At 35.3% G+C, this 20,936-nt stretch overlaps 2 protein-coding genes across 2 annotated transcripts; one reads left to right on the forward strand and one right to left on the reverse strand.

Annotated features, from left to right (window-relative positions):
• Positions 1-6,387: 6,387 nt before the first annotated feature.
• LOC132556962 (protein starmaker-like) lies at positions 6,388-11,981 on the reverse strand. Its single transcript, XM_060221429.1, has 4 exons — positions 11,867-11,981; positions 9,520-10,753; positions 8,964-9,115; positions 6,388-7,354 (listed from the first exon to the last, which is right to left on the reverse strand). The coding sequence occupies exons 2-4, from the start codon at positions 10,667-10,669 to the stop codon at positions 7,100-7,102; spliced, it is 1,557 nt and encodes a 518-aa protein (XP_060077412.1). The 5' UTR covers positions 10,670-10,753; positions 11,867-11,981; the 3' UTR covers positions 6,388-7,099.
• A 337-nt stretch (positions 11,982-12,318) lies between these two features.
• LOC132556902 (N-glycosidase Npun_R5314-like) lies at positions 12,319-19,858 on the forward strand. The gene is made up of 4 exons (XM_060221360.1): positions 12,319-12,418; positions 13,619-13,852; positions 14,546-14,697; positions 15,303-19,858. The coding sequence occupies exons 1-4, from the start codon at positions 12,340-12,342 to the stop codon at positions 15,597-15,599; spliced, it is 762 nt and encodes a 253-aa protein (XP_060077343.1). The 5' UTR covers positions 12,319-12,339; the 3' UTR covers positions 15,600-19,858.
• Positions 19,859-20,936: the final 1,078 nt, after the last annotated feature.

The following is a 20,936-nucleotide window of genomic DNA, read 5'->3' on the forward strand; positions in this document are numbered from 1 at the left end:
CTAATTAATTATTTTAACTCCATCATATAGCTGTAAGTTCCTTCAACCGTGATTCTAAAGGCTTAAATTTGGAAGTCTAGGAGGCGATAGGGAAAAATTAAATCGACGAAAGGAATATTCATATCTAGATAGGGAGGTATACTATCCGCGAAATTAAATAAAATTTCAAAATATTCATTCATCGTTTGATATCGCTTAGTTTCATGCTGGTATGAAAGAAAACCCGAATTACAAACTGAGCAAGTGCCGCCTATTTAGTTAACACTGTATCTAAACGGGTAGTTCTGTCTGCCGGGTGTCTGTTCCTCAGTATCAATTGGTTTGGTTTAGTTGATACAAACATACTATCAGTATCCATTGATCTTTTGAGCAAATTTGAGATGTTTGGCTAAGTGCCTCATCCACAGCGATTGGTATAGTACATGTTCCTTATATGGGCCCCCAACACACTTCCACGACTACCTCTATTGTGTTGTGTAGCCAGACATCGCATCTTGCCACGTGTCCATCTTTCTTACATTCAAGGAGTGGTATAATGCTTAAATGTTGGTCGATTCGCCGTCATTCGGACCGCTCAGGGGCTAAAAGATCAATACCTGAACACGAAGAGACATCATCTTTCTCTCTTTTCGTCTCAAAACTAAATATCCACTATTACCCCAATTCTGTTCAAAACAACTTAAAAGTCGCAGGACGGTTCAAAGGGAGGTAACTCCCAAGAATATATTTGTATGCCGACAAATGCCAGACAACATGGTAAATATATGTATTTACTTTGAAAAAAAAGTTGTGATATTAATGTTAGGAAATAATGAAATGAAGTTGATACAACTCATTATGTATATAATACACCTCCTTTTCAATTTGATGGATTCTCTTTTGATGGGTGTTAACGTCCTGGCTTTGTTTGAGGGCTGATATTGATATACAGAATCCTTATTTGACCTACATAATTATGAGGTCCAACTAATATTGGGTGATGTGTGATTAGAGAATATTTTTAGGGGCTTTATTACTGACCACAATTTTTTAATTTGGTAAGACAACCATTTGTTCTGAGTTACAAGTTACATTTAGAGAATATTTCAATTTTAACTCAAGTTGGACTTCATGAAACTACTAAACTTATACCTTTTTCATCTTTTCATGACCTAAACCAGATTAATATTGATCCGAGCGTCTGAATGAAGCTTTGAAGATTTTGTAAGGGGAGATAACCCTATGTCATATCAGCTCCAGATTTCTAAAAAAATGAAACGAAACCGGAAATAATATACAAAATAATTATTACATAAATGATATTTGAAAATGGCTGCTGTCTCGATTGGCTGACTCTATACATGTATTGCAATGTTGTCGCTCATGATGAAAGTATTATATATTGCCTCTGAAAGTCTTCCTGTTCTCGTGTCGTCAGCTAGAACAGTCCTTTTCCGATCATATGTCCTAGTCCTGCAACCGATATACAATGTCCCATATTTTACCCTTGAATTCGGCTTCCCGAACTGAAAATATACAATTGAAGCGTTATTTTTATTTATTTATTTATTTGTATCATTTTTTTGAGAAGCTGAGTATTTATATTACTCACGAAGTCACTCGGGACCCGCTACAATCACAGGCACTCGAGGCCAGGATATTAGCACTCATGACTGACGTTATTTAAACGAAATATCAGCAGAATTCAAGTTTATGTGCTGGTTGACAATACCTAATTATTTAAAAGACACCCTAAATCCCTTGATAGTTAAAACAAAAACACTGATTACACAGTTACAGATCAGTGCCACATCTTTTCCGGACCTGTCAGCTAGTTTCTCCCTTTCATATTTTCTTATCACCCGGGCAAAATGTAGCCGGGCTAAGCATTTGCTTGGCCAAATTACCCAGATGGTAGAGCACACTCATTGAATACTGTCAGACAAACAGTAATGCATTGACTGACTCTTGTTTGTCTTACACTGTCCCACTGTTCCGTATCATAATTTTTTTTGATGAGGAACGATAACAGACGGCACCACCATACTTGTTTACGGACACTCTACAATCATAGTACTGTTACCTAACCCATCTGTAACGAGAGTCCGGCTTAGGGAACAATTTTACTATCCCGGTTACTACTGACTGGCTTCAAATTATATTCAGTGCATTTACAAATGAACAATAAACTAGCCATAAAAGTTCGTAACACAATGTTCTAATGTCTATTAGTCAATGTTAGCTTCTGCTTTCCCGTGACCAACAGTCAATGTCCTGATGTCTGTTTGTCCTCCTGTTGTCAGACTCCTTGTCCTTGTAACCAACAGACAATGTCCTGGTGTCTGTTTGTCCTGAAGTCAACCTCCTTGTCCTTGTAACCAACAGACAATGTCCTGATGTCTGTTTGTCCCTGTAACATACAGACAACATTCTAGTGTCTTTTTTTTTACTGTAGTCAACCTCCTTGTCCTTGTCACCAACAGACAACGTCTTGGTGTCTGTTTGACCCTGTTATCAGCCTCCTTGTCTTTGTAACATACAGACAACATTCTATTGTCTTTTCTTCCTGTAGTCAGCCTCCTTGTCCTTGTAACCAACAGACAACGACCTGGTGTCTGTTTGACCATGTAGTCAGCCTCCTTGTCCTTGTAACCAACAGACAACGACCTGGTGTCTGTTTGACCATGTAGTCAGCCTCCTTGTCCTTGTAACCAACAGACAACGACCTGGTGTCTGTTTGACCATGTAGTCAGCCTCCTTGTCCTTGTGACCTGCAGACAACGACCTGGTGTCTGTTTGACCATGTAGTCAGCCTCCTTGTCCTTGTGACCTGCAGACAACGACCTGGTGTCTGTTTGACCATGTAGTCAGCCTCCTTGTCTTTGTAACATACAGACAACATTCTATTGTCTTTCTTCCTGTAGTCAGCCTCCTTGTCCTTGTAACCAACAGACAACGACCTGGTGTCTGTTTGACCATGTAGTCAGCCTTCTTGTCCTTGTAACCAACAGACAACGACCTGGTGTCTGTTTGACCATGTAGTCAGCCTCCTTGTCCTTGTGACCAACAGACAACGACCTGGTGTCTGTTTGACCATGTAGTCAGCCTCCTTGTCCTTGTGACCTGCAGACAACGACCTGGTGTCTGTTTGACCATGTAGTCAGCCTCCTTGTCCTTGTGACCTGCAGACAACGACCTGGTGTCTGTTTGACCATGTAGTCAGCCTCCTTGTCCTTGTGACCTGCAGACAACGACCTGGTGTCTGTTTAACCATGTAGTCAGCCTCCTTGTCCTTGTAACCAACAGACAACGACCTGGTGTCTGTTTGACCATGTAGTCAGCCTCCTTGTCCTTTTGACCTGCAGACAACGACCTGGTGTCTGTTTGACCATGTAGTCAGCCTCCTTGTCCTTGTAACCTCCAGACAACGACCTGGTGTATGTTTGACCATGTAGTCAGCCTCCTTGTACTTGTAACCAACAGACAACGACCTGGTGTCTGTTTGACCATGCAGTCAGCCTCCTTGTCCTTGTGACCTGCAGACAACGACCTGGTGTCTGTTTGACCATGTAGTCAGCCTCCTTGTCCTTGTGACCTGCAGACAACGACCTGGTGTCTGTTTGACCATATAGTCAGCCTCCTTGTCCTTGTGACCTGCAGACAACGACCTGGTGTCTGTTTGACCATATAGTCAGCCTCCTTGTCCTTGTGACCTGCAGACAATGTCCTAATGTAGCAAATATCTAATGACTAGAAATAAAGTACTATTTGTGACCAGCATCCACATTTCTGGGTCTGCAGTTGAATGTTCTGGAGATGTGAAAAGTCGCATGGCCAATATGTTGGTAATTTTTCTAGTCCTTGTGATCAGCTGTTTTGACTTTGAAATTTAAACGGTTGTCTTAACTCTAAGGTCATCTCTCTAGTTCTTTTGATCAGTTGTTTTGATTCTGACTAATTGTCTGGACCATGTGGTCTGTTTTGACTTATCAGTTGTATGGACAATCCGGTCAGTGCTCTAGTCTTTGTTATCAGCAGTTTTGACTCCGAGCTGTTTGGACTGTGTGATAATTTATGTATAATGAAAGATAAATATACAATCTATTACTCAAACTACTGTATGAATGATAAAATACAAAAACAGAATTAGATTGACATGTATGTATCTCTCAACAACAGGTGATAAAAAATCATTATCACAGCAGTGTTTGGATGATCACAGAAGAAGGAAACAAGGGCAGTTTCTGTGTTAAAGACATACGAAAGTGATCATAATAACAACCACACACTAGTTAGTGAGTGGGATCAAAGAAGATCAGTCTCAGATAAACTTTTTGTAACAAATTCGGGTAGATCCAGGAAACAGGCAACCCCGCCTACCCTTTAAGAGTCAGGTTTTGTGTAATTAAGGTTGATCCAAGTTGACGAGGATTTCTCAAAATATAATCATATCAAAAATATCGAAATGGATTAATGAAATTAAGATAAGCACAAATTGTGTCATTTAACATTACATTTACGTTAATTTTCCATTAATCCTACAGATTTTGTATGTTATGATAGAACATTCATTTTAATGAAATTATATTGATGTTACTAAAAAGTAAAGAGATTTATTTAATTAGAATATATTAAGTTTAGTCTAGTAAGCATGTAATTTACATAGAAACCATTGTTTATCTTTAGTAAATGACCATGACCTTTCAACTCAAATTTGCATGAAAAGTTGAGTTACATTTCCTTTAACAAATTCCATTTAATAGATGAAAATTAACCATTATCAGTGTTTCCAATCAAAGAAATTTACTTAAATTTCTAGATACATTATTAACATACTATGAGAATAATTTCAGCGGAACTCTGGAGCATTTGGAAAACCTATATCTTTGTACTGATTCTGTTTTCCTTTAATCCTTATTTAGAACAGAAGTTGTGAAGCACTTTTGACTGAAATCTTCAAAATTAAGTCCTGCTGGGAATAAAACTTTGAATGGTTTCCTTTCTATTTGGGTTTTTAATTTAAATCTGACCTAGTGTAAATTTACTGTTTGAGGGGTTTTATCTTTAATGTGTTCCTGTTAGTGATTACATCAACTATGTCAATGTAGCCGTATACAACAGAAAATACATTACTAAAAAAAAACAGGAAAGTTTTAATTGGTCAATATTCTAACCTCTGGTATAAACTTGTGATATAGTAAAAATGTCTGTCAGTGCTTTACATAAATGTTTCACTTTATTCCAATATACTACTTTAATTCATCAGAGAATACACAGCAATGGGTTGGAGGCACAACGTCCCTCTGTCTGTGAAGATCGGTGAAATATATCCGGGAAAGACCATGAATGGTATCGGTATACAGAGTCCTCACTAAAAATCTAAAATGTAATTCTCACAGTGACAACAACACGGTCAAAACCCAAATGGATTGGAAACATGTAAACAACCTACTCTGTGAATAAAACCTGAAAATTTCATTAGGGAATATTACTTACCATTATCAGTATTGCAATTATAATGGTTCATTAAGTATTTGGCTAACACTCTCAACTGACAAAAAAAAAAATGCTGCCACTTGTGTGAATCATTAAAAGATAGTTTCACATGTATAGAAATAAACATAAAAGTTGACATAATGGTGAATTACAGAAAAACACCAAGAAAAATAACCTTTTTAGATGAAGTACATGAAAAGACTATTTTTACCTTTATATTTTTTAGGTATATAAGTAGACATTTTATGAAATTAATTGGTACTTAAACATGATAGTCTCTTCATGTCCGTAGGTAAATTATCATTTGTGATCTTAGCAATGAAATATTCAAAATTGAGTTTGTTCCTTAATTCTCTGTCATTTATTGTGATGTCACAATTTTTTGTGAGATTGCTTTGTCAATTGAATATTTATTACATCATAACACTGCTCAGACACTCATAATGTTTATTTTATCTTGAATTATCAAAAAATATCACAATTTTACATATATCACAAAATTTTCTGGTAAAATGAAAAGTTTTTGAATATTTCTTTCAAAAATCTGATAAAAAAAGAGAAATTTGTGAAAGATCAACTACATGTATATAAAAACTGTTGATTAAAGGCAATCCGTTAAATTGTCTTAAAAACCAGTTTAAAGCAGAGGTTATCTTTATAATGAGACATTTAGACATTTTGTCATGCATTGTATAAGTTCAAGAAAATCTATTATATAAAAAGATATATCTGTTATACAAAAGCTTTATCTATGTACAAAAGATTTATCTATTATACAAAAGATTTATCTATTATACAAAAGCTTTATCTATTATACAAAAGATTTATCTATTATACAAAAGATTCATCTGTTATACAAAAGATTTATCTATCATACAAAAGCTTTATCTATTATACAAAAGATTTATCTATTATACAAAAGATCCATACTAAATTATTATACATATAATATACATACAGGTATATGAGCCTACAAATGGACCCAGTAATTATTTAAATTTCACTCTGTTTTACAATCAATAATTTTTTCCCTTGGTTGGATAAGATCTCCTCTGTAACTTTATGCTAGATATCCACTCTACTTCTGACAGATATGCTTTCTTTGTCAGATATCCACTCCACTTCTGACAGATATGCTTTCTTTGTCAGATATCCACTCCACTTCTGACAGATATGCTTTCTTTGTCAGATATCCACTCCACTTCTGACAGATATGCTTTCTTTGTCAGATATCCACTCCACTTCTGACAGATATGCTTTCCTTGTCAGATATCCACTCCACTTCTGACAGATATGCTTTCTTTGTCAGATATCCACTCTGTTTCTATTTGATATCTTTGATATTAATGCACTTGTCTAGATATCATGCATATTTAGAAACTCTAGAAAACATATATGAACATAGAAAAGAAAAGATACCATATAGCAGATTTACTATACTGTTCCGTGTCAAAACCAGAATATTGCATTGAAGAGCAGGAACTAGTTAATGTAACTTTTTCACATATAATTACCAGCTCAATATTAAAAAACAGGACACTGGCCAAAAAAAGTACAGTGCATTAATTGCCATTACAAATATCTTTTACAGAGAGTGTGTGGATCAGCAGTAATTTTTGAGTAATTATCGCTCCAATTCAGCGATTTGCCTGTCACGTTCTTCCTTCGTAATCAAATTCATTTGTAACATCAGTTTGTTTCGGACTCTGGTCAGTACCTTTCCTAGTTTATTTTCTCCACACCAGGTGGCTCTGTTCCATGCATTTGGATCATCTGAGAAGAGACCAATCCCCCAGATTCTATCCAAAGGGCTAGCTTCAACAAGGATTTTAGGATTGGTTGAAAACAAGATGTTTAGCAAGTGTACATTTTGTTGAAACTGCAATTAAACAAATATGTAATTAACAATAAAGCATTAAAGTACATATTATCATACAATGTAATTACAAATAATGTACATACATAAATGTACATATCATCATACAATGTAATTACAAATAATGTACATACATACATGTACATATCATCATACAATGTAATTACAAATAAATTACATACATGAATGTACATATCATCATACAATGTAATTACAAATAATGTACATACATATATGTACATATCATCATACAATGTAATTACAAATAAATTACATACATGAATGTACATATCATCATACAATGTAATCACAAATGAATTACATACATACATATATGTACATATCATCATACAATGTAATTACAAATAAATTACATACATACATGTATATATCATCATACAATGTAATTACAAATAATGTATGTAATCATACAAAAATACCAAATTCATTTCAAAATTTGACATTTTGTTCTACAATTAGCAATTACTAATTTCAATCAACCATCAGCATCATTGAGAACTTCTTCATACAATGAAGTATATTGTGAAAGAATGAACACTCTACAGGAGTGGGTATCAGTCACCTTGCTTGCTAATAGATCTGGCCTGTAAGAAAAACTACCTACAACAAGCTCTTTCAGTAAGTAAGCACCCAAGTTCTGTAAGATGTTGACACAAGGAACTCAAAATATTGAACAAAAGGAATTTTGATTATCTTTCAAAAACTAATTCCTGTGAGTGAACATCACCTTTGACCTCCTTTAGACAATTAAAGTATAGTCAATCAATTTCAATCACTTATCACAGAATGAAGTTTCACCAGCTTACCAACCAGCTCACTCAAGTTGTGACTGTATTTTTCATTAAGTAATCTGATATCAAAACCATCCTCAGTACTCCTGATTAACCAGGCACTAATTCAGGTCCCCTACATCAACCTCAGTATTCCTGACTAACCAGGCACTAATTCAGGTCCCCTACATCAACCTCAGTATTCCTGACTAACCACGCACTAATTCAGGTCCCCTACACCGACCTCAATATTCCTGACTAACCAGACACTAATTCAGGACCACTACACCAACCTCAGTATTCCTGACTAACCAGGCACTAATTCAGGTCCCTAACACCAACCTCAGTATTCCTGACTAACCAGACACTAATTCAGGTCCCTAACACCAACCTCAGTATTCCTGACTAACCAGGCACTAATTCAGGTCCCTAACACCAAACTCAGTATTCCTGACTAACCAGACACTAATTCAGGTTCCCTACATCAATCTCATTATTCCTCAATTACCAGGCACTAATTCAGGTCCCCTACATCAACCTCATTATTCCTCATTTACCATGCACTAATTCAGGACCCCTACATCAACCTCAGTATTCCTGACTAACCAGGCACTAATTTAGGTCCACTACACCAACCTCAGTATTCCTGACTAACCAGGTACTAATTTAGGTCCACTACACCAACCTCAGTATTCCTGACTAACCAGGCACTAATTTAGGTCCACTACACCAACCTCAGTATTCCTGACTAACCAGGCACTAATTCAGGACCCCTACATCAACCTCAGTATTCCTGACTAATTCAGAACTAATACACCAACCTTTGCTGTGTTTCCTTCCTCCACAATTGCCTCACAGTTAGCTTTCCATAAATCCTCATCGAAGTTCTGTACCTGACGACCGAGCTTCTTCTGTCTCCTGGGATCTTGGGTCTGCATAATCTTGCTGGCGGTCTTGTAGTCTTCGAACAATACTGAAAATGAATTCAAGTTCTTCGTACATAGACACTAATGTTTTCTATCAATATTTAGTTTATCAAACAATATCGGTCAAAAATATCACACTATATGTTTTTATTTTAGAGTAATATAAGATAAATCACATGATTAACCCTTTTTTTAACAAAAAAAAAAAAAATCTGAAAAAAACATTTCTGTGACAATTTATTATTTGATAATTTGATATTGTGGGTCCTGACATAAAACTTTGCATAACAAATCAATTTTTTTCTTTTTACAATCAAGGAAATCATGTTTATCATAAAGTGCTCAAGTCCAGCAAATTGTTATTTCTAATTTTGGTTACCAACATCTTAGCAAATGAAATATTATCTGGTTTACTATAAATTCCAATTATATTTGTATATTAGACACTTACTTGCTTTCCTATGCATCATGAACTGCTCTGTAGATGTGTAGGTTTTGTCATCAACTGTAAATTTGGTTCTATGCCATTGACTGTAGATATCTTCATTCTTCCAGAAGTATTCAAATTTAGACTGGTTGTCATCTTTGAACCTCTCTTTGAGTACAGGATCAATTTCCTGTGCCTCCTCGCCATATTCAACCCACTCTGTTGATTCCTGCTGTGGCCCTCTGCCATGCTTTCTTTGATGGTTATCTCGTGGTCTGGCACCTGACATGGAATCTTCCTCTTGCGTTTTAGACTGATATGAATATGAATTATCTTTTGTATCATAATATTTATACTCCTTCGAATGGTCATTATATCTTTTCTGGTTGCTCTGTTGAAAAGATGTTTTCTGATTCATTTCTTGATCTTTTAAGCCTGGACCCCTATTTTGGTCCTTGGTATCCAAATTTCCTTGAACGTTAGCTGCTTCTGTCTCTATGCAATCTTTTCTAGAATCTTGAAATCTGTCGCTTTGGCCTTTTCCCTTATTGCTTCCTTGGCCCTGTATAGGATATCTTCTAGAACCATCAGATTGCTCACCTGCCTGAGACAGATTTGTGCGATTGTCTACCTGTCTATTAGTACCTGCCAAAGGATTGGTGTCTTGTCGAAAGACAGAACTTTGTTGTTCACCACTAGGTTGTATATTTTGTGGATCTTGGTCTCTATCATCAGTTGTGTCACTTGGTCCATAGTTAAAATCACTCCTTTCAGGTATTTCATGCTTCTGACCATCTTCTTGTGAATCACTATCTTGTGAAATAGACTTAACCAGTGCTTGACCAATGTCTTGCAGACCTGAAACTCTTTGTTCATTACCCACCTTGCATTGTTGTTGATTTTTGCCCTGTTTAGCATGGCTAGTATCTGGTACTATATGTTTCTGGTTTAAAATATCCTTCCTGCTACCCTTTTGGCTGTCCTCTCTGTGAGACCCAGTGGTAGGACTAGATGCAGTTGGAATATTATTAGTATTAGCTTCAGCAAGTGTTTTAGAAGGCAGAGCTGGATAGTCGTCTTCTTTATCTGGTAATTGAGGATAAATGCCTGTATTTCCTTTTGGAGCTGTATCTCTCAATTTACTACCATGTAATACTGCATCTGAATAACTCATGATGTTTTTAATTTTCAATATTTTTATAGAAGTAAAATGACACCTTTCTTCTCTCTACAGGTTTTGTTTGGTCAGACTGACTACCTGTAAACAAAAGTGAAATGATTTGAAACATTTTCTTTGGGTTGGTAATGTATACATTGAATAGAACTACTTAAATCACAACCAATTATAAAATTATGTGCAACATTGTGATGACTACACTCTCATCTTCATCAAACAAATATCCTGTGTGAAGTTTATTTACAATGCTGTACCCAATGCTCAGGATGGAAATGATATTCAACTTGTCTTGCATCTTGTCACACTATTTTTCATCTTTGTACATATATGTTAACACTATAGTCAAAACGTTCTGTGATTTCACGACTATCTCACCCTGTACACCTCTGAGCAAATAAGTATGCTCTACATTGGTTATCTGTCATGAACAACCTATGTAATTTTGAGCTGGCATCGACTTTACTGAACAACATACAGGAGGCCCACTACATGCCATCCACAGCAATTAGGGTAGAGTGTCTTACCCAACTACACAACAACACCAACACTGATAGGCCTTTTTCTCAGATTACAAAGAAACGTGAACTAGTAGGGAGCATTGAACCATATGTCTCCAGTCTTCACCTGAGGTTATATGAACCTCATAAGTACATGCAATTCCTTCTGCAATTATGTAACTATGACATGTAAAAGGAAAGAGAAAAGGAAAATGTGTCCCCCATCCCTGCTATCTTCCCAGGTCTTGATTACTGACCTCTCACTCTTACCAGAACCTTAACTGCTTTAAAGGTAAATTCCTACTAAGGGAGACTCATGGATATACATTGTATGCACTATTCAGTACTCTCTATTTCTACAACTGTTCCAGTAACATGTCAACATTGTACCAATATATCTTTGCATGAACGTATCTATTGATAAATGTCGTCCCTGATCTCGAATTTCAGTTGAGGGAATTTCTATCCCCTGACTTCATATGATCCACTGGAGCTCCAATAAGATTTCCTTTCACAAATCAAGTCATTCCCAAAAAACAGAAGAGTTAACGCTTCAAACTCGGATATATAAAACATGCAACAAGATTTGTATAATGACAGAGGATGGCATGAAACTACTGAAAGCAGATGTTTCACTTTTCTACTTTCGTTTTCACTGACATGTATCAACAAGATGTAAATTATATGAGATTCTTACCTCTCATTCATGTCAAACCATCGCTAGACTTCGATTACATCTCAGAATCATTGAAATATTATGAGTGAAAAAAACTATAAATAGATCTTATTACATTTCTTATTGGAATTTCATACTCTTGCACAAATGAATGCAACAGTATTACTTCCAAACGGAAGGAGTTTCAAAGGCGTGTGTGAAGTAATTTTTTGATGAAAATGGATCCGGATGTAAATTTTGCAAACATATTTTATTGCATATCTGTATTTTAATTCAATTTTATATAAGATGGTGATAGCATATTACTAACAATAAAATATCATCACAGAAAAGGGTAATTGTGCATTTTTCAATAATATCTTTATTTATATATTTCGTTTTGTTAATTTAATCCGTACATGTTTTGCAGTCATCCGTTTCATCTTTTATTTTGCTTTTAGGTTGCAACACTTCTATGACTATTACAGACGTTCACTTAAACATGCGATAACCGAATGGTCAGAAGACGATTGTTGTTCTGTGCTTCGAACGCTTCATATAATAGAAAAACAAGCATGGCTTCGACAAAAAGGGGTAAATAAACAAAGAACATACTTTTCATTTAAAAGTCGCTCTCATCTACATTCGATGTATTTTCTACTTTCGTTTTGTGAAATATCGTTACTATATCTGAAATTTAGATTTGAAATAAATGTAGTCATGCTCATGTTGTATCTCATTATCACATAGAAGATACCTTAATGTTATAAAGACTAGTAACAGCAGCTACCAACGACCAGCAAACTGGCATGCACGTTCTCTTATTGTTATTATTATACTTTACAGCAATATGTTGGTCTCTGTCGGGAAAATGTCCCTCTTGTTTTGACGCCGAACATATAGATATTAGGGATTGTTCATTGACGTAATGATCAATAAAACTTTTATGAAGAACTAAGGCCCCACCTCCAACCCCAGATCACCATTATATTTTCGTAGCAATGCATAAAATGTTTGATGTAGATGCTGTACAAGTACAAATGTAACAGAGGTCATTTTTCATCTCAATGCCTCCGCTAGGAATCGAACCCAGGACCCCTGGTTCACTAGTCTGACGCTCAACCAATCGAGCTAAAGAGAAGTTCTCCCTAGCCGAGTGGTATATTGCGGCTAGTATTTTACCAGGGTTACATACTCCCCCTCCAGGAAATAACTCGTCCTCGAGTTTCCAGGGGTTACAGCGATGCTGGTGGGGCATGGCTAAGTACTAATCCCGGGTCCCTACATGGGCGCCAATGTAACAGAGGTCATTTTTCATCTCAATGCCTCCGCTAGGAATCGACTCAGGACCCCTGGCTCACTAGTCTGACGCTCAACAAATCGAGCTAAAGAGAAGTTCTCCCTAGCCGAGTGGTATATTGCGGCTAGTATTTTACCAGGGTTACACAAATATGCATCAATTATATTAAGCATTAAATTTTGACATTCCTATCATCTCATCTACCTTTAGAAAATTAATAAAGGAGCTCCTTTGGCAATGGTTGTTAGGCAATTTCACTGTTTATGAGATTTTCGAGATGTTGAACTACATTTTGTGTTTTGTCAGAGTTGCATAAAATTCAACTGTTTTGGCTGATTAACCAATTATACTTCGTCCTAACTGAAAATTTAAAGAAATACTACAGGCCCCTGTCTTATGTTTTAATATCTATTGGAACAGACAATTGATCACCATCACCAGAGTTTGCTAAACTTGCACATGAACACTTTATTTTTGAAATATTTTCCTCTAAGCTGCTGGAAGTGGTTCCATGAAAGACCAGGCAGCCTCTTCTTCTAAACAGGTCAAGCTGGATATGTTTGTCAAGGGAAAATCATCAACAAAGCTACCTGCAGGGACAAAGAAGGAAGATTTTGAGTTTTTCTGGAAGGAGGCTTCACCTTTTAGCCAGTTTCATCCTGCTGTGTTTAAGGTTGATGGTGTTCAGTACAACTGTGCTGAACAGTACATGATGCACCAGAAGGCTTGTAAGTTAATCATTTGTGAGGGTTTAATTAGAGGTGACGGTCACATCACCATCTTTTAGGACCTTCCGTCAGATTTCTCAGACCACCACTTTCTAGCAGAGGAGACAGGCATTATTTATTATGAATTAATTCAGTAATATTAGCTCACAACACTCGTCATTTTCCCATTGACAAATATACTGGCATACTCTTGTTAAAAATTATTTTGTTATCAATACTGCACTAAGTGTAGATGGTGTATGTAGCATGCATAAACAATTGATCAGAAAACATGTATTATTCTTGAATAAAAATTACTTCATATTTTTTCAAGTTAATGATAAGTTAGAGGCATGCGCTGTCTCACGCACATTTTTCTGCTCTCCTTTTTGTTTAAACAGAACCTACATCATGTGAGAACACATAAAATGGAGCACACAAAATTATGGTTACCTTTTTAGAGAGAGAAAATTTATAGTCTGACTTGTAATCAGAAATTTTTTAGACCATTAAATGAGATCACTTGTATAATTAAGAATTATAGCACCATGTTAACAGATATTTCATTACCAAGTGAAATATATTTGTGCAGGATGATAAATTCTTAACACTTGTGTAGACACAATCTTCTTACATATAGAATGAACAGATATTTCTCTGAACACATATAGATTTACATACCTCGTAATGCTTTTGTTTTTTGTTGTATATCAGTGACATTCAAAGACGAGGAAAATGCCAAGGCTATAATGAAGGCAGCTAAACCTTTTGCACAGAAGAAATTGGGACGCAAGGTTAGAAACTTTGTCCCAGAAGTTTGGAGTGCCAAGTGTGTGGATGTTGTTAAAAAAGGAAATATAGCAAAGGTAAAGTCAACATGAACCTAATCACACGAAATTAATATTTTAGAACACGATTATATTTAATACATAAATGTGTATTTTTTAATTTCTTAGCCTGATAACAATGTAACTTGCAGTGGTTTCCTTGGTCACTTTGTCAGGCTTTTTTCCTTGACTGGGATCCAGATATTGAGGGGGGTTGGTTTAGTTTGTTGTGTCCATCCATCCTGCCATTCTTCCACTATAGTTTCTTGCCCGGGCTAAACCTTCTTCACTACATGATATATGCTAATATACTACAGTTTCTTGCCCGGGCTAAACCTTCTTCACTACATGATATATGCTGATATACTAAAGTTTCTTACCCGGGCCATCTTCTTCACTACTTGATATATGCTAATATACTACAGTTTCTTGCCCGGGCTAAATCTTCTTCACTTCATGATATCTGCTAATATACTACAGTTTCTTGCCCGGGCTAAATCTTCTTCACTACATGATATATGTTATATATACATTAATTTCTATAATAGTCATACTACTTAGCATTCATATTTTCTGAGTACAATCAATTTTCTAGGTTATTGTTTGGTTTTTGTCGTTTTTAATCTCTCATTCTCTTTTTTCAGTTCTCCCAGAACAGCCATCTCCAAAAGAAATTGCTTGATACACATCCTAAGATACTGGTGGAGGCAAGTCCACGTGATCGTATTTGGGGAATTGGGCTTGCATCAGGCAACAAACTGGCTTGGAACAAAAGTACATGGAGAGGCAAAAATCTCCTGGGTTATGCACTAACAGACGTTCGCCAAATTTTGATGAATGATAAGCATAGACAGAGTAGCAGTGATACAGATGAAAGTAGTGAGGGTAAAAGTGAAGATGATACAAATAGTCCAGAAATGAAATCACAGACTTCAAAATGATTATATGTGCAATAGTATTTTGGTATGGAAGATTACAGACCTTAACCCTTTCGGCGTCATAGGCGACTAAAGTCGACATGCAGACAGGCCGCCAAACGCGACGTTGGTCGACAATTTTTCCGATGTTTTCAGATATTTTGCGGAAAGAGATAGATTGGCGCCGAAAGGGTTAATTAGAAATTTCATCAATATTTCCTAGTCTGACTGGAGTCAGAATTCACAAAATGTTCCAAGAAAATTTTACTTATATTTTACCTATATCCTGTATGGTATATTCTTATTGGAGGACAAGTGTGAAAACAGAAACATTCAAACTATTCTACACAAGAATCTGTTTGACCTCGTAAAGCATTTTGTAAAAAAAAAACAAAATGTAGAAAGTTTGGAGGGAAATGCTTATCATGCTCCAATGAGTACTTGGAAGTTGTCGTGCAGCTGATGGACATATTTCACTTGGATTACTGAAAATGATCCTGTCATATTTCCTTCTGTAACATGATCCAGCTTTTTTGTTTATAGTTGATCCACAATAAACATTGATCTTATATAAAAATATTGTATTTTCATGAAAAATAACCAATTACCATGTTTGATGTATATTACAATAGAGACAGTCCATGGAAGTTTAGTCATCTTGGAAAAGTTCCATGTATATTACCATAGAGACAGTCCATGGAAGTTTACAGTCATCATGGCAAATTCCCATGTACATTACCATAGAGACAGTCCATGGAAGTTTCCAATTATCTTGGAAAAGCTTCATGTCAGTTTGTTCATTGTTACAATACAAGAAAGGAACAGCATTATAACTAGCAGGAATCTGTAACTACTGGTGTTTATAGCTGCTAGACATAAGATTTCCGGTGATCACATGAAAACAAACAGTTGTTGATGCTATGGATTTTGATGTTAATTATATGATAAATATGTGTCGGTCTTATTTTCTGTAACTTTTTGTTGCATTTTAGCATTGATGTAAATTTCCGTACACAAGCACTAACAGCTGATTTTTAAACTTTCATTTTGTATAAGGTATGTTTTATTACAATTGTATTGCTCATTTGTAGGGATATGATGTCGATATATGAAGACGCTTAAACAAAATACTTTTTTATGACATTTTATTATGTCTGGTCTTTTAGCCCACAATCGTCAGATAATGTAAGCTTTTCTAATCACTCTTCATGCTTAATCTGTCATCCATCTTTCAGTTCTTAATCCGTTCTTGTTTTATCTTGACAAATGCAGTGTGGATCTTTTTCAAATTTCGCCTGTAGAGTCTCCTCAGTCCTTAGTTGTTTTTGTTCAATCTTTTCAAATTTTATGTTCAAAATCAAAGAAATGACATAATCTTCATCAGCTGCTTATCTCAATCTTTTCCTGCAACGAAACCAACACATCCCTGCATCCCCAACCGATGGTGTTTACATGCCGCAATTGATTTGATATTCAAGGGCCTGTTCCCATTATCATGATTTTTGTGCAAGAAGTCGTCAACTGACGCACAAACTCATAACACAAGATTTCAAAAGATGCAGGTTGAAAAATTATGGAGAAGTTTTATGGTCGCCATAGTGATCTCCTTAAGAAATATTCTATGTCCTTGCGTGATATGGAGCTGGATGTGTTGTATGCTCGTTAGTTTGCCTGTTGGTTCCATTGTTGTATACCTTGTTCTCATTTGAGAAAGTGGCATTACTTATTTAAATTGACCCAAGGTTAAATGGCAGGTATCGTTGATGAAGCAGACAGAAACAAAATCACCACAAAGGCAATGTTAGATTTCAGAAGTTGAACTTTGTTATTGCTACAAGAAAATATTTTATATTTTTACCTTAGGTTGTCAGAAGCACTGGATTGATCGTTCTCAAATTTTGCATCTTTGAACTGCTTGGAAAAACAAAATGGCCAGCAGGTTGCCATATTTGATTTTGATTTCATTTAAGGTGGTTCTTGACCAGATGACATCATTGCTTTAGAAGCGTTTGATTACAAAAAGAAATCCGGTGTCGGGGGAAATTTGCATGAAAATTGTAGGACATTTTGTGGTGCACCTTTTAAAACTGTGGATATTAATCCAAATGTACGAGGTGCGCCCCGTATCACTTTTGTTACTACGAAGAAAAAGAAAATTCACCACATCAATATGTAGAACAAATAATGAAATATATTATGCACGAATACTGCCTCCAATAAATGATAAACGACGTTTTTCAAATACAATATCTGTGTCACAGTTTTCATGAGAGAATGAATTATAAATTGTGTCTTTGTTAAAAATATGGTGGATTATGGACAGGTCATTTTAGACTTCACGGACGGTTTGGAACAGCTGATGCTCACAATTAGGTACAAGTCATCCCAAAACATCACAGATGAATCACCTCTTGATATTGCCAATCGGACAATTCACTTCAGATATAACAGTCGGCAACTTCCTGAATTTAATAGTAATTTAAGCCAAGAATTATGGACAAGTCATCCTAGATGTCATGGATGAATCGCCTCGGATATTGATAACCGGACGAATCACCTCAGATATTCCTGACCGTCATTTTCTTGAATACAACAGTGGTTGAAGCCCACAATTATGGACAAGTCTTCCAAGAATTTACAAATTAAACTCGGGTATTGCAGTCATCAAAAATATAAATGAAGAAAACTGTTTTTTGTAAATGATCCATTTTTAATCATGGTACAAAGAAAATTACAAAACGGGTTCAGAGTGTGAACATGAAGATCAAATTACACTCATGAACACGCATAAACAAAGGTATTCTTACATAATTGTAAATTCAAATTTTTAACATAAACAAGAGACCCATGGGCCATAAGGTCATCTGACTAGAAAACCTTACCCACGGTCAGATGATCTAAAAATGACAAAAATTGAAAATATACTTTTCCAGATCTGGACACCATAAAAGAATTTCAAAAAAGGTAGAACTATTTGGTAGTAACCTAACTCATATATCAAATCTTTTAATTCTTCAACCAAAATTTCAACACTGCATGATAGTGTCTTGAGAAAAGAAAAGGCCCAATGGTCTTAACAGTCAGCTGAATTCCATAAACATTGTTTGTGTTGTGTTATATATATCACATAAACATCTTGTTAACATAGTTCACTGTCATCCTATATTATGGAGTCTAATAGATTTTGAATTAGAAAAAAAATCTATATAAGCTGACTTAATACCCCTCCACAAGGGAAAGATCATGAAATTCATAATTTGGGTTAAAGCATCTCAAAAACCCTTCCATCTATGAAAAGTATTTGATTCTTATATATCTGAGTGTTGTGGAGATTTTCGAAAATTTGATTCAATTCGACACTGCCAAAGTCCCCTACTTTGGAGACATTGTACTTCATTCCATTGGCCATGAAAATATCTACCAAATTTCATTAAAATTGGCTCAGGGGTTTTCAAAAGAAGTAAAAAATGTATCTTGTTTTACAATAGATGGGCAAAATGCAAGAAATTCTTAACAACTCTTTACTATCTAGTATGAAATGCTGTTTAATTATAGCAACTACCCAGCCAATGTTTTATAAACAGGAGGCCCATTGGCCTTAAGTCATCTGAATATATAGACCTATATATGAAAGAGGACAAATAAGCCTATGATAAACTGCTCAACTACTCTACAGCATACAAAGATGATACTGTTTGGTCATAAAAACATTTTCTGCAAAATTAAACTCATATTCTTTTTACATGCTACTACACAAATGCCATTATTCAGAACCTATTGCTAATTGAAAAAAAAAAAAAAAAAATCACAACTCACTTTGCCCAAGAGATCTTTAACATAGGTCAAGGTCCATTATTTGAAAACGATTGTCCTTCATCCACTAACATCGAAAAACCAATTTCAACAGCCTTGGCGTTTTTGTTATTGACAAGAAGTCTAATATCAAAGATTTTAACAAATTTGACCCCTGTGACCTTTAAAAAGTGAAAATATAAATAACGATCATAAATGGCAATTCATTCCAGCATACTACGGGCCGGTTATCAGAACTTTTTCGATATTGAGAAGAAATCATTTTAAGATTATTAAACATTTATCCTTGTGACCTTGAAAATGGGTCAAGGTAATTCATTTTATCAAACATTCTTGACAGGAATTTTACATGCTGAGCATATTGAAATACTGCAAACTTAGAAATCCATCTATCCTTGGTCAATTCAATGTGAATATCGTACTTGTTATCTACAAATAGTATTGGCACATTTTTCTTCCTTTTTATTAAAAACTTCACATTTTTCTTCCTTTTGATTAAAAACTGTTTCAATGCTTGCAAGTGATTTTTCATCAGAGACTAAATTCATACAAGATACCATCTACATTTGCTTTTTCTTGCTTTTTAAAAATACTTTAATCATTTAGATTTTTGGTATCAACAACTTGAAAAATAAAAGTAACTCCATTGAATGTTGTTTTTTTTTTGTGTATAAAAGTTCTCCACAAAATGGTGCTGTACATTATAAATATATACAAAACACTAATCCAGAATTTCTATACAAAACTGTACTACGATATACACACATTGATCCTAGTTAATTCAAGACTGTTGTATGAAGGAATAACAACGGATGCACAAGATGTTAAAAAATTATGATATAAAACAAGTGGTCAAAATTAAGTATTCACAACATAAAGCCATGTTTAATGCCTGCGCCATGTTTGACAATGTTAATAAAAAGTTGGTAATAAATGATTTCACATTAGAACTTAGATCAATCCATTGTCTACAAACTGCTCCCCAATGATGAAAAAGAACATCTATTTATGGTAGGTTTCTGACCCACAATCAGCTTTTCTACAAATTTGAACAGCAGAAATAGCATGAAACAGTTTTAGGTTTCCAACCAACATTCAGTTTATCCACAATTCTGAAGAGTTTTTTTCCAGTACAAATTTCTCCATTATTAACCCTGCTTAGGTCAATTGCTTTCCCACATTGATGTGGTGTTGGCCGTATTTTTCCGTTTTTTGAAGAGCAGCAGACTTTCGTTTTTTTATGGGCTTCGATATGTATTCATCATAAAATTTTTTGGCGATATCTAACACAGAAAAATCACATGGCTCAATGGCACCTACAATGTCAGGTGATGTCATATCGTGTAAATCCTCATATTCATCCAGTTCCGCGAATGATGACTCCTGGATAAGGTCTGTAATAAAGATAGCTTCATATAATAATGGCCACTTCAGTCATTTTATTTCTACTTAATTGTTTTAAACCAATACTGGGTCTAGGTCATGAAGGTAAGAGGCAATTACTAAGCCTGGTGATAACAAAGTAGTGTTTTCAGGTTATTCAGAAAA

The sequence above is a fragment of the Ylistrum balloti genome, unplaced genomic scaffold (assembly GCF_031769215.1).
Source record: "Ylistrum balloti isolate Yb309-2 unplaced genomic scaffold, AGI_CSIRO_Ybal_v1 Utg369652, whole genome shotgun sequence".
In the NCBI taxonomy this organism is placed as follows: domain Eukaryota; kingdom Metazoa; phylum Mollusca; class Bivalvia; order Pectinida; family Pectinidae; genus Ylistrum; species Ylistrum balloti.